Source organism: Falco peregrinus, chromosome 1 (genome assembly GCF_023634155.1).
Source record: "Falco peregrinus isolate bFalPer1 chromosome 1, bFalPer1.pri, whole genome shotgun sequence".
NCBI lineage: Eukaryota > Metazoa > Chordata > Aves > Falconiformes > Falconidae > Falco > Falco peregrinus.
In genome coordinates this window covers 23202281-23215892 of record NC_073721.1, presented here as the reverse complement: position 1 = coordinate 23215892, position 13612 = coordinate 23202281, and the positions used below count along the sequence as shown (strand labels likewise).

Sequence of the window (13612 nt, the reverse complement as noted above, 5' to 3'; positions counted from 1 at the left end):
CCTCAGATATGATTTTCTCTCCTAGTATATTATTGTTGAGACAAAGCCTGTTGACTTCTGCTTTCTTGGGGGCAGTAGGAGAAATCTTTGCCAAGTCTCCATGGCTAGCTGCACAGGCAGTGTCAGAAGGGCAGATGGGTCCTTCTTAGGGTATCTTCTGCCATTAGTATAGTCCCAAGAGCACTGTGGTCTGTTCCCTTCCTGGTGCTTTGAAATACATGTAACCTGCCACTTCCTCCCCTTCCACAGTTACTTTTCAACTTGCCACATTCCCAGAGCATGATAGATACCATCCTGACCATTTGCCAAATGAATCCTATGACTTGCAGGCTCTGATAGTGTTCTCCCTGCTAAGAAAAGTTCAGGCCTCTTTGGATTCCAGGGATCACAGCTATTTTCTAAAATGTCCTCTGAATTTAGGGACTTTGAACTCTGACCTTGGCATAGATTCACCAGAGAAAAGTAGCTTTTGCATTTTGCAAGGGAGAAGATTTTGGTGGACAGTTAATCCACTTTGGGCTTTCTCTGAGAAGTTTTGTTTTATTGTGTTTATGCTTTAGTGATCTCTCTGTCCCCTTACTTCCCTGAGACTGGTGGTAAGGAGGACGTGGCCACCACAGGAGCTGACTTGACACCCCTAATATCATCTGAGAACTTCCTAGGGCAGAAGGAGGTCACTGTGGGAGGACTTGGCATTGCAGGCTGTTCATATTGTCACTGTCCTGCAGAACAGAGTGCACAGAGGAATTCACCCACAAGTATTTTTACCTCACTGTGATAGTGACAGCTATGCTCCTAGGCCAAGCAGCTTTGCTGAGCAGCTTCACTCAGGACACTATGCTCTTCCATCTTACAATTCTGCACTAAACGTGTTATTCAAAGCTAGGAGCCGTCTTTCAGACACCAGATGCTATGCTCTTGAGCCACAAGCCACGGGGCTGGGGAAGTACCCCTGGGCTCTGTTCTCTGTGCTGTTCTCCAGGGCATCTTTTATTAGCCCCATCATTTTTTCTGGAAGATAATACTCCTAACAGGCTTAATCCTGCATAAATTCTCACTGCCAGCATTCTGTCCTTCTCTTTCTTTACATAGCCTGTGTGATTCCTCCAGCTGAGAATTAATGACAAGCTTTGAGACAGTCCTGAAATGTTAAGAAGCTGATGACTGCCTTCTCCTGCTCACAATCCAGACACCTTTCCCCTCATTCCCAGGTTGCAGGTCAAGACCCAGAGAGTTCAACATGAGGAGACTTCGCTAGTGCTTAATTCATGGTTATAACTGGCTGAAGTGCAGTGGATGGTGAGCTCTAATTGCTTTCAGGCTTTCTGTCCTTGACACCCCTTCCAGATAGCTGATGTGTTCTCTACCTGAGACAGCTTGTACTTCACACTACTCAGTGCTGGAGGTCTTCCTCAGCTGTTTTTGTGGGCTTGTACAAACCTACCAGGTTCCAGCTGGAGGCATAGAGGTGGGGCTCTCTGACCTGGCCCTGGTCCCACCAGACATCACAGCTACAGCAGGTCAAGTCAGGGCAGTCCCGAAGGATGGAGACCACCCACCACTCAGGGCCCCATCCTAGGGATGGCCTGCTCACATGGGAAGGGGCTGTATCCTCATGTCAGTTGGGATTTTCTCTAGTTTTAGGTGTGCCCATTAGCCCTTGTCCTGTTGCTTTAAACTTACAAGAAAGGTCTGGCTTTGTCATCTCCGTCACATTTTATTTAGGATGTGGAAGATACAGTTAGATCCCTTCCTGTGGGACCCACATCAGGGCCTGGCTGTGCCCCTCTTCACATCCCCACAAGCCAGACACTCCTCAGCCTGCAGGGTCTGCTCCTCCCCAGCCACTGCTGCCGAGCCAGGCAGGGATGTAGCGGCTCCTGCACACCTTCCCTGTCACAGATGGGACACTGGACTGCATGGGGTGGTGCGCCAGAGATTGCACAGTTCTTTTCTGTTTACATGGAAGCAAAATAAATCTCAAAAGGAATGTGTTTATCCTCACGTTTGTCACTTTGTATCTACAAGCTGCCTGTGTTGGTCCTACGCAATGCAGCAGAGCAAAAGAAATTATCAGTAAAACAAGCAAAACTTAACGCGGAAGGAAAGGAAACCTGTAATTATAGTATTGCTTCTTCCCTGTGCCACTGGGAAGAGGCCAGCCTGAACCTCAGGCACAAACTGCATCTGCCAAACTGCTGTTGCTGCACAAGATGATGCTGGTGCTTCCCTCCCTGGCCGCAGCCTGAGCAGGGTCTCTGCACAGAATGCCACTGTCCTCCAGGTGCGAATCAACAGATGCAGACCGGAGGGTTCAGGGACGGATGGGGAGGTGGGGGTGGGGACAGGCACCCAGCCCCTGCAGCCAGTGTCGCCCCTGAGACAGTGCAGCATGGGCTGGACAGAGGAAGGAGAGCCAGGCGCAAGCTCGCTGCTTGTAGGTTTTCAGTGGGGTCCCTCAGCAACTGTGGACGCCCAGGATGTTGCCAGCCCTGGCAGAGTGGCTCCTTGCTCATTAAGTAGGTATAAGCTACCGCCAACTCTGCTGTCTCACTAGCTCTGATCTACCAACGTCTCATGCCTTCCATCGCATCAACGGATCAGATTAATTGCCATGCAGCTGGGATGAGGGGGGGGAGAACTGGGAGCAGAGGAAAGCTTTTATGTTGCTTCCATTCAGCCCTCACATGATTAACCCTCGCATTGCTGAGCATTCCCGGGCTTGCCACATCTCCTATGCTACTTCGTCATCTGCTAGCATGGCTGTGGATGGCTTGCATCCTTGCCAGAAATAAAGGAAATCAAAAACTCATGAGAAGCACTACCAGAAGTCATCATTTTAAGCTAGCTGTTGTGGCCTGATCTAAAAGCGTTGGGAGGGAAATCACAGGTTTACTCGTGTGACAGCTGAACAGTTGTTCATACCTGGTGCATTGAAGCTGAGATACCCCCATTGTTTTCAGGGAAAAATCTCTTTTAAACTCCTCTCATAGCCAGTATTTTTGCAGAAGAAAGAAAAGGGCTTGAGGCTAAACTTGATCCTCACAGGCTGCATATTTCAGTACTGGAAGGCTGTGACTCAGTGGCCTCTGGAAGCTCTCCAAGCTATCAGTAGCTCAAAGGAGGAATTAAAAACTCAACGAACTGCCTGTTCTCCTGAAACTTGTTTTGTACATGCTATGGAAGAGATGAGGGTTTTGAAAGAAGGCGGCCCTGTCCAAGAATCATTGGCTATAACAAGTCACAGCAAGCAATGAATATTTATTTTATTAAATGCTTAGACATCTTTTAATGAGCCTTTTTGCCAAGTTTATGTGGAAGAATTTGCCAAATACCATGTGCACTATAATAAATCCCAAGGTACCTAATAGACTTACCCAGTTGGTCTTCTCTCTCTGACAGTCTGTATGTAGAGATGTCAGAATACTTGTTTTCTCCCCCAAAATGGGAAGGAGAGACTGAGTAGCTGACATTTTTTCCAGACAGTTGGAAAAGCTGATGTGAACAGAGATGTGTCTTGTGCTAGTCTGTGAAACCAGGCTTGGGGGTGGCGGGAGTAATCCCAGGAAGATGAGGCTGAGGCTGGGTGTTAGACTCAGGCAAGCAGTTCATCAGAGCTCAGGAAAGAAGGTGGCCCCTTTGGCTGAATCTCTGCTTCTAGGCAAGAGTGGTCCTTGTTTCACTCTACAGTCTTAGTCCCCAGATCTGCCTTGCCATCATCCCAAATCCATGTCGGGTGGATATCTTGGACCCATATGTCCCCTATGGTTAAGGCTTACTTTCAAGCCAGAACACAAGAGGGCAAAATCAGCACCTCAGATGAAAAGAGGAAACTAACTCAAAGGTTCTGGACACTTCAGGAAATCAGGCGGGAAAAGATCTGTAGTACTTGCTGAAAACAGAGCTTGTGAGCCCAACCCAAGGAGTGAAGTGAGTGATCTCCTGCTCTTAGGAGTGCCTTACTTGGAAAAGGAGAACTTTAAAATGAGCCAGCACCATGGCTCGGTGCCTTCAGATGTGGCCTGTCAGAGTGCATTCCTGATCACAACCAGGAAACATCTTCCCACCCTTATTGCCCCATTTTCCCAGTTCTCGAGAGCAAAGGTTGACTGAGCTGGCCCACCCAATAAAGAGACTCGGTGAAGGAATCCTTCCAACTGAAGTCAAAGCTATTCCTTTCATGTTTGCTGTGGGTGCTGGGACTTGGTAGTTGTGTTCTGAAGTGATCAGACCAGGACAGAAAGCTTACCAGAGAAAGACATTGTGGTTGCCTTTGGAAAGCTGGATTTTTTCATCTTCTCAAAGGGAATATCCAGCTGGAAGAGCTGGAGCTGGAGATCTTTTCACCAACACAGCAGAGAGAAAGATTTCTATCAAGTTTGGTACCAACAGCAAGAACTGGTCAGAAAGTGTTCAACTGTGTCTTTCTTTGTGGATTCCTTGGTCATAAAATGCTCATTTACTGCAATTAAAATATTTTTCTAGGAATATGCTAATTCAAACAAAGGTTTAGCCAGAAAAGCCTTTCTGCTTCCAAAAGAGGGAATTTTTGATTAATGGAGTGAGAGAGAATCGCTTATTTTAATGACCAGCTCGGTGAGGTTTTTTTCTTAATTGAAATATAGCAAAACCCGAGTCATGTCCTTGCTCCAGCAAGTGCATCTTGCCCATTTGAAGCAGAACAGCCCCCAGAATGACTCATGCAAGGATCCGCTGGGTCCTCTCTGCCTTGGCACAGGGAAATCACTGAGCCTGAAGATCATCTATTCTAGGAAGATTCTCTGGCTGATGGTTGTTAGTTGTCCAGACCAAATCTGTAAGGTGACACGCCAACATGTCAGTGGGGACAGAAGTCCCTTGCTGTAGAGAACCTACAACCAGCCTAAGCCATAATGAAGCCTGGCCATTTCCAGGTCTGCTGGGGTGAACATCAGCACTTGAGCTGCCTTTGGTTCCTCCCCTGGCACTTCAGCCTGGTTGATTTTTAAGGGAGAAACTTTTTTTCAGTTTTGCTCACTTGGACATACTTGCCTGAGGACAGAAGTTGTATTGAAGGTTCATACTCCCTAAAACATGCATGTAGACAACCGCACATCAGTTTCCTGGAAGTTGCTAGAGCAGCAAAATTTGAGTTCACTTGTACAGGCCAAAAGGAAGTGCTGATTTCTCAAGCTGACCTGCCCTGGCTTCTGTTCTTTTTCTCTGTAAAGGTGAAGTACTGGTTTTATTCTAGCCTTTCAACTACGTTAATACTGTTGCATTGCCAGTATGCGGCCAATTACAGAGGGAGCAGATGTTTTTCACAGTAATGCAATAAACACTCTTTTTTGTCCTTTGCCTTAAAGATAATTTTTATCTCATGTTGATTTCATGTTCAGGTCTTTCATATTTCTGTGTTGCAGAGATTGTCCCCTTAAGGGGACATGCGTTTCAGATGTGCAGAGGAGGAAAAATATAAGTTACTCTGATATAGGTGGGAAAGCAAATTGGCTGTGGTGACCCAGCTGCCCACGCTCCTCCAGCTATTCAAACAGAGGAGGTGGGTTGCTGGCAGAGCTGTGCTGTTGGTGTGGTGGTTTGCATGCCTCAGGTGGCTGTGACTGCAATTTGTTTGTTTTGCATCTGGCGTGTACTGCTGTGTTCGGACTTCACGTGCCTTTGGCTGTAAGTGGAGCACCAAGACCCTAGGCTCCAAAAAAAAAGAAAGGTCTGTCATCCATGGGGTTTTTTTTCCATCCAAAAGAAAAAGGTGCATCGTCCAATACCTTAATCTTACTACACAGCTGGGTCGGTTTCAGCCTTTGGTAGAGGGTTTCCCCTTTAGGGTTGCCAGTGATAACATGAGTCCCAGCTGCAAGTGCAGCCCTTTGGGAAGCATCACCTCCGCAACCACCACCCAAGCAAGGCCTTGCGGGTGACTCTGACTGCATGCCTCTGAGTGCCCTGTGCTTGTAGGGGCACTAATGGTTACTATTTGTAGACCTGGCTGGAAAATCTCCTGCAAAGTATTTTTACATGTTTCTTCTTGTTCTCTTTTGCCAGTTTGCCACAATTGCCAGGTAGGTTGTCCTCCTTGTAGAGGCTGTCAAAATGTCTGGGAGGTAAAAGGGGAAAAACTTGCTTCCAGTATATTCCCTGCTTCTTCCAGCTGCTACTTAAAGGGTATAGGAAAACCATCACAAATTTTGCAAAAAGCCTGGATTTCTTCACTGTGCTTCTTGTGAACAACTTGTATTGTTACTCCTTGGTTTTTTTCCAGCTGGAAGAACAGAGTGGTGCCACAGATATTTTCGTTCTTACTGACTTCTAGGCTAGAGACATAATTGTTAATGTGCAAGGAAGGCAAGTATGCATGAGTAATCTTTCAAAAGCATCTCTCTTCTTTATTTCAGAGTCTCCTGAAATTGGGCCTTCAGTTGTAGTTCACACAACTGTGACATTTGGAAGTGAGCACCTGGATTCAGACCCTGCAGAGGTGCAGCAGTTAATTCTCAGTCACCTGGAGAGGATTGTGCCATCCCTACCTAAACCAGCCAGCATCAAGTGTCAGAAATGGAGATACTCTCAGGTACTCCGGTGGGATCAGTCAGCTGGGAGAGTGCTGCCAGGGCTATGCTGTAGCACGGATTTGTGGTGTATTCCAAGAAACAGGACATCATACAGCCCAGTGGTTTTCATCCTCAGGGAGCACCAGGAAAGGAATAGTTGCTCAATATCCATAACACGTTCCTCCACGTAGTCATGAGCAGCATCCAAGGCTGGCCAGTGACAGCCACATCATTTCTAGTCATCTTTTTACATAATGGACCTGGCTTAGTGGTAAGTTATGCAGTACTCCTAGTAAGTGGGGACAGGAGCAGTGCACAGGAAGGAAGCAAATCCCACATACTTTGGTGGGATTTTTGCTGGTATTTCAAAATATGACTCAGTCTGTCTCTTCTGTATCCGAAAGTATGTGATATTATTAGCAAAATTCCCACTCTACTACAGAGTAGCAGAAATCCTTGTCAGATATACTAATTGTTATTTGATTTGGCCCAGTTCAATTTAACAGTATGTTATGTGAAAAATATTTTAAAGTAAACTACCTAAAAGCAATAACAGTAGAATGTGTATATTTTACAGTCTTCTTTTAAAAATCCAAGGCAATTGTTGGCAATTTCCCAAGTATTGGAGTATATCTACATGTTTACCCAAAGCCTCTTAAGTTAAATTACATGAGTGAAAATGAACGTGGAAGTTGATGCAAATATTTACTTAAAGCAGTCCCCTAAATATTTTTCCTTTTATGAAGTCTGGAAAAGTTAACTGTAGATGACTGTTGTGGAGTCTGCTCCTACCCCTTGATCTGTATTTGATTTAGGAACCGGGTCTCATTAGCCCAAAGTTTATTTTTCTGCAGTTAGGCATTGGTAGTTTGCATATCGTTTCCCAGTGCATAGTATTTGTTCTCAGTTGTTGTATAAAAACATAAATGACCTTAACATAGGTTATAGCATTTCAGATGACTCATACAAAAAACATGGTATGTTTTATACATACCTCTATCAGTTCAGGGAGTTTTTTTGCTAGTAGCAGTTGTCACTGTTAAGGCATCCGTTTCTGGTTGTGACTTCTGGTCTTCTGCACTGCCTGTTACCTTCCCGCTTCAAACTGCTTGTGAGCACAAGAGCTGCAGGTGGTAAGAAGGAGAATTGGATCTGTCTCCAGCAGACAAACACTTGGTTGACCAGCTCTGGAAAGGGCTCCCAAAACAGAGCAAGAAGTATATTTAAACACAACTAATACACTCTAGATACTGCTGCTATCACAGAGCTCTATCATAGAATTTGTCAGGTTCAGCTACTTTGTTGGTGTGTGCAAGGAAAAGGCTTAATATGCCTTTCCCTTGCACCACTCACACTTCTAGCATAGTGTCAGAGGGATATATATGGCCCATTCTGATTTGTTTCACCCTGAACACATGGATAAAGACAAGAATAGCAGTTAATTTCTTATTACTGATTAAAAAAAAAAGTTTTAATTGCATTCTACCAAACAACTATGCTTTCTGAATCCTGGCAAGTTATGGCCATACAGGATTTATTATAACCTTGTACCTATTGCTTCATCTTTTAGAGGTAGCTGAAACAGTGACGGTAGGAATGAACGCTTATTTTCTACAGTTGCCTCAAAACTGTTGTCTTCCTAAATCACTGGGTGTGCGTCCTGTTTCCCCTATTTAAAAATTACATTCAGACATCATACTGCTGGATAATACTCTATTATTTTCTCAAACCACTGTACCGTTTACAGCTTTTCCCGCTTTCTTCTTCTGCCTGCTATCAACCATGCTGCTGCTAACCAAACCCACTGACTTCAGTAGCTGCTTGTGCTTTATGGCTGTGTCACAGGAGGAATTAACACCAGTCTTTTAATTCGGTGGATGAATGTCAATATGTCTTAGATTGCAAATAAGTCAGTGTAGGTCAGATCTGTTATCTCAATAAAGAGATCTCTAATGCCACCCTATAAAATAATCAGTACCTAAATTAAATATCTGGGATAGAGCTCCCTCTTAAAGCTATCTTTACTTTTGATTGTATTAAGCTGTTGCCACAGAAGCAAAGAGAACTGATAAGATGGGTGCATCTTTCCCCTGACTCTTTTAGACGAGCTTTATCCTACTTGTTAATTAAATCCGGCTGTAACGTCCTTCACATGGCCTAACACAATCCTGAGATTAAAATGCAGACATTACAATTATCCATGGCGGATGAGGGATTAGGAATTCCAAACTTCTACTGACACTACTTAGCAGCACAGCTGCAATTCTGGATCCCCTGCTTTAATTACGGTAAGACACTATTAGCATTCAGAGCCAACAGCTTCCCAACCCATCATGTCCGTTTGACAGAGTCACTTTATAAGGGATACTGGGAAAACAGAGAATCACAAAAATTGGACCTCTTCAGAGGGGACCTCAGAAGGGACCTCTTCAGGTCTCCAGTCCAATCTGTTGCTCAAAACAGAGCTATCACCAGCACTAGGTGAGCTCCCACCATGGCTTTATCTAGCTGAGTCGGTCTTCAAGGACGAAGATCCAGCAGGCTGTGTCATAGCCAAGGGTAATTTGGAATTTATATTGGACAACAGTTTCAGAAGAACTTGAAGAAGGGTCAGGATCATTCCTTTCCCCAGTGACTGTGCCTTCACTACACTGAGCACACAGTCTTGCTGCACAGGCAAAAAGATGGAGGCTGAGATGTGAAAATACTGATCCTGTGATCGGTATGACAAACCAGAAACTGTTTGGTGCAGCCTGCATCAAATAAGCACTGGGTAGTCAAAAGGGAAGGGCACTCAAAAAGCCTATTTCTGCTAAACCTTTCTTCATTGTTTATGCTCAGTGACCTTGATCTGTAAGAAAAATTCAGGAATAAATTAAGTACTCTCCTAAAATTAGTCTGCGAAAGACAGTCTCTGTCTGGATTTACCATGCATGGCTAGACTATTCTGTTAAGTTGAATAAGAGAGTGGGTTGCAAATGGCTACACATACAGTTGTATTTGTACAGATAATCACCTCCTTTAAAGAGATGCTAACATGCTGGTAACACAAAATGCAGCCAGTAACATAAATGTGGGTGTTTTGCAGCTGATCCTAACTTGGAAACGGCAGATAATGGCACGGCAGTGGCTAGCAGAGTGTACATTTGAATCAATGGAAAAATCCCCTGGACTGAACAAGATGCCTTGGACTTGAGGTCTTGTTCTCTGGAGCTGACAGTCGCACAGTGGGATACAGCAACAGTTATATGCTTTGGATTACAGGTATCCAAAGCATATCTTTGGACAAAAAGATATGTTTGAATCCAAAACATATCTTTGGACCAAAGGCAGAAAGTCAAGAAATAAACAGAAGACATTTGTATTCTCTGTATCATGCATGTATCTTATGGTTTGATCTCTATTGCTGGTATACTGCTGTGTTTCTGCTGTTTTCTTCCGTCCCTCTCTCTCTGCCTTTCCATGTATTTTTTCCTCTTTTTCAACATTTCATCCTTATGGGTCTTGTTTTGTCATTCCTTTTCTCGGACTATTTCTTCCCACCTTCCTCTACTGATCACTTCATCATCAAGCTGTCCTGCATCTTCTTATCTTTTTATCCCTTCTGCCTGAGCCTGCCTTGCCCTCACATTTACCTTTAGGCCAGTGCTGCTGCTGCTGCCACCTTATCTCCGTTCTGAGATTCACTGGTGCTACTCTGGGATGCACTGATTTAGTACCACACGGACACTCAGCCTTTGTACATAGGTTTGAAACAGACTACAACGACACTTGATACAGCCAAGTGTGGTAAACCCACAAATGCTGTGTGCTTTTACTCTGCAGTTTGACATGCATTGGTGTTTGTCATAAAGTACAATACTGAAAAGAGGCCTTGTTCTCTCCATGAGTTCTAGGTACTAGGTTAATACCTAGGATACTAGATTAGTGGGTACTGCCCAAAGCAAAGTCCATTCACTTTTAGAAATGTTACACAGAACTGCTCAAGAGCTGCCATGCCACAGATACAAGTGTAATTGAGGATGTAGTGCCAGGAAAATTATGTTTAAAATGAATACAATGCATACATTGAGAACAACATTAAACATTTATCAAAGCAATTTTATTCAGAACTTGTCCCATGCTACTTGCAGAGCAAGAGTTGATTGTATCTCTAGCAGCGTCTAAAAATTGTTGTGCTACTCATATGGAAAAGAAGAGCGGTGTAGCAGAGCTGGAGACAGGGTGGCTGTCCCAAGGCTGTATGTACGCTTTCACAGCAGCAGAAAGCATGGCCCGGTCATCATGACAGTCGTTACTCTAAAGTCCACCTCACTTCCCATCCAGGGAGGTCACCTGGTCAACCCAGTTGTGTTGCAGGCTGTCTTGGAAACAGCAGGCTCCCTTGCCTTTGTGGAACAGTTACATATCTGGGGTTTTCTGCAAGCCCACCTTTGCTGATGTGGGATCGTGTATCTTAATGCCTTTTGGCTTAGAGATCTCCATGCTTCATCTGTCCAGGGTCAGGCAGTTTGTTTCTGCTGAGACAGACTGAAGTAAGACAGGATGGGGCTGTAAAGTTTCTAAATTTCCACATACAGGGAAGTTTTGCTCTTAATTATTTGACTTCAGGATATAAATATTTTACTACGGTACTTTGATTGCTAGTGCTTGGACTTATGATCTAGGATGGGAGGGGTGCTTTGTATGAAAGCATGCTTCAGGAATACAGACCTTTCTGGTGTGAAATTCAGGTAGATAAAATACTTTCCATCTCCCTGTATGCTTTTCTTTTTCAGGTCACAAAAGCTGTGCCCAATTGTCTGGGACAAATGATTCTTCATACTCAACCTCTTCTGATTTGTGGGGGCGATGGATTTACTCATTCCAACTTCGATGGCTGTATAGATTCTGCTCTGAGTCTTGCAGAGGCTGTGAAGTCTCATTTATAGCAGTTTCAAAGTCGGCTGCTAAACGTAGTCTAGACTTAAGATGAATTTTACTATGACAGATTGAATTCTAGTTTAGTGTTAACATCACTGGCCTCTATCTTGCGAAAATAAATAAAGGAGGATCTATTGGTGTGCTGTAGTAATTATTGGGATGGAATTGAATTTTCCAGGATCTGTGCTGTGAGTGGTTACTTTGCTTGAAGTAAAGCTTTTTCTGGCTCTAGTCAGAGGCACTGCGCTCCAGCAGTCTTGCCAGGTCTCCTGATACTTTTATAGCTCATGAAAATTATGTCAAGGAAACGAGCCTGACTTCAAGCAGCACAAAACCCCATGGAGCTGCAGAGTTTTCTCCTTCTGTCCAAGCATTTGGAGCCCTGGAAGTGACAGAAGGAACACGCACAATTGATCTCAGAGCTTTCATACATACACGTGGTCATTTCTTCCGGTACTGATCAGCCCTGGTCATGGTTATTGTGTTGCCATGGGCAATCAGTGATGGGGCATACCTTGCTATGCTTCTCAAGTTGGATGGCCTATACGAGGTCTAACAGTGTCGACTCAGGGTTTAACCGTATCAGCGCAAGGTCTAACCATGTCTCCAGGCACAGACAACTTATAAGTGAGGGGTAGTAGCTGTCTGCCAACCAGCTTGCTTGGCCCACTTTTCTGGAGCCCTGGTTGCAGATTGCTGGAAGACCTCATTTAAGAGCTTGATGACATTACTGGCAATGATGTGCCACTGAAACATGGTACCCGTCCTGGGTCTGGTCTAAGCAGCATCAGCCCAGCTGTGCTCATAAAAGAAAGAATGGAGAGAAGGTGAAAGAGAAGGTGTGCATGTTTCTAGCGCTGTATCCCAACACAATAGGGCTGCTATCCCAAAGTCATCTTGGGACTGGACATTGACATCTGAGCTGGAACATGAGTTTAACACAGTAAAGTGGACAGGCCAGGAAAGCGGATGCACTTAAAATAGGTCAGTATTTGCTGGGTTAGAGAGTCACCAGTGCATCATGGCTCTCTGCTGGTCCAGGATCCCCTGAACAAGGAACAGCCCTTTCCTCCTTTCAGGTTGTGGAGGAATCAAGGTAGGAGCAGCCAGTATAGAAAGTGGTTTAGCTGCTTTGCCTGGCAAATGCCAAGAGGAAGGAGGGAAAAGAATTTATCTAAGTGAGGTCCATGGCAGTGCGTTAATAAGGAAACTGCTGACATTTCAAGCTTAGGATTACATCACCACCACCATAAAAACTCAAAGTAAACAGTCAGTCTGAAAGTGAGGTGAGTTCTAGACAGGTCTATACTTTATTTTGGCAGAACAGGTGTAGAAATAGAGGGACAGGTCCAGGGAAGGATATAAATACACGTGTGAGTGAATGAACAAGGAATTTTATTTGAAATACTAAAAAAATAAACAGCAAGTATAATTGTGTTGAAAATAGTACCTGTCATGGTTTCAAGTATTTCTAAGCTACTAAATGTGTTTCTGTGAAGTCAATTTTTAAATTACTCAGAAATTAACCAAGAAATCATTTATTTATTCTAAATTTGATTTTAGCTTGCCCTTCCTCTTATATCACGTGTCACAAGTTTAGTACCTCTACTACAGCACTAAAAATAACAAAACACTATTTTCAGCAGACAGATTTTTAACCATTAGAGAAGTACAATTCAGCCTCTTTTTCTTACACCATTGCATTTCACAAAAATCTGACATCCTGTATTCACTGCAGCTGGACACTGTAATTTACTGCTGCATTTGACCATTTCTAGTGCAGTATTTTAAGTGACACTAAGAACTTTAAAACAAGTTACTTTTAAAAACATCTTTGAAGGACATTCTGTGATACCATGTGGTTTTATTGTGGTTTTTTTTCTTCTTTCCATGAAGTCCTGAAGTTTAAAACTAGGTGGTATTACTGTGTCTGAACCAACCAGCTCCAAAGCCTCAGGTTTCAGTCACTGCATGTTGTGCAGAAGCGGGAAAGATTGGTGGTCATGTAGGTGCATAAATCTTTTACGAAGGCATGTGATCTATCGTCCACAGATCGAGGTAGCCATGAAGAGCCACATGATCATGGAATAAATCTAATATGGTGAGGCATTTAGTATTGGCTTGATTTAGCACGAGCTCAA

At 44.0% G+C, this 13612-nt stretch overlaps 1 protein-coding gene across 2 annotated transcripts in view; it reads left to right on the top strand.

Annotated features, from left to right (window-relative positions):
• Window positions 1-11603, top strand: part of RNLS (renalase, FAD dependent amine oxidase) — a 75970-nt gene extending 64367 nt beyond the window's left edge. For both annotated transcript variants that reach the window (XM_055793653.1, XM_055793652.1), the window contains 2 exons: window positions 6393-6568; window positions 11327-11603. In XM_055793653.1, coding sequence (XP_055649628.1) covers window positions 6393-6568; window positions 11327-11479 — 329 coding nt within the window. In that variant the 3' untranslated portion in view covers window positions 11480-11603. The remainder of the gene's footprint in view (window positions 1-6392; window positions 6569-11326) is intronic.
• Window positions 11604-13612: the final 2009 nt, after the last annotated feature.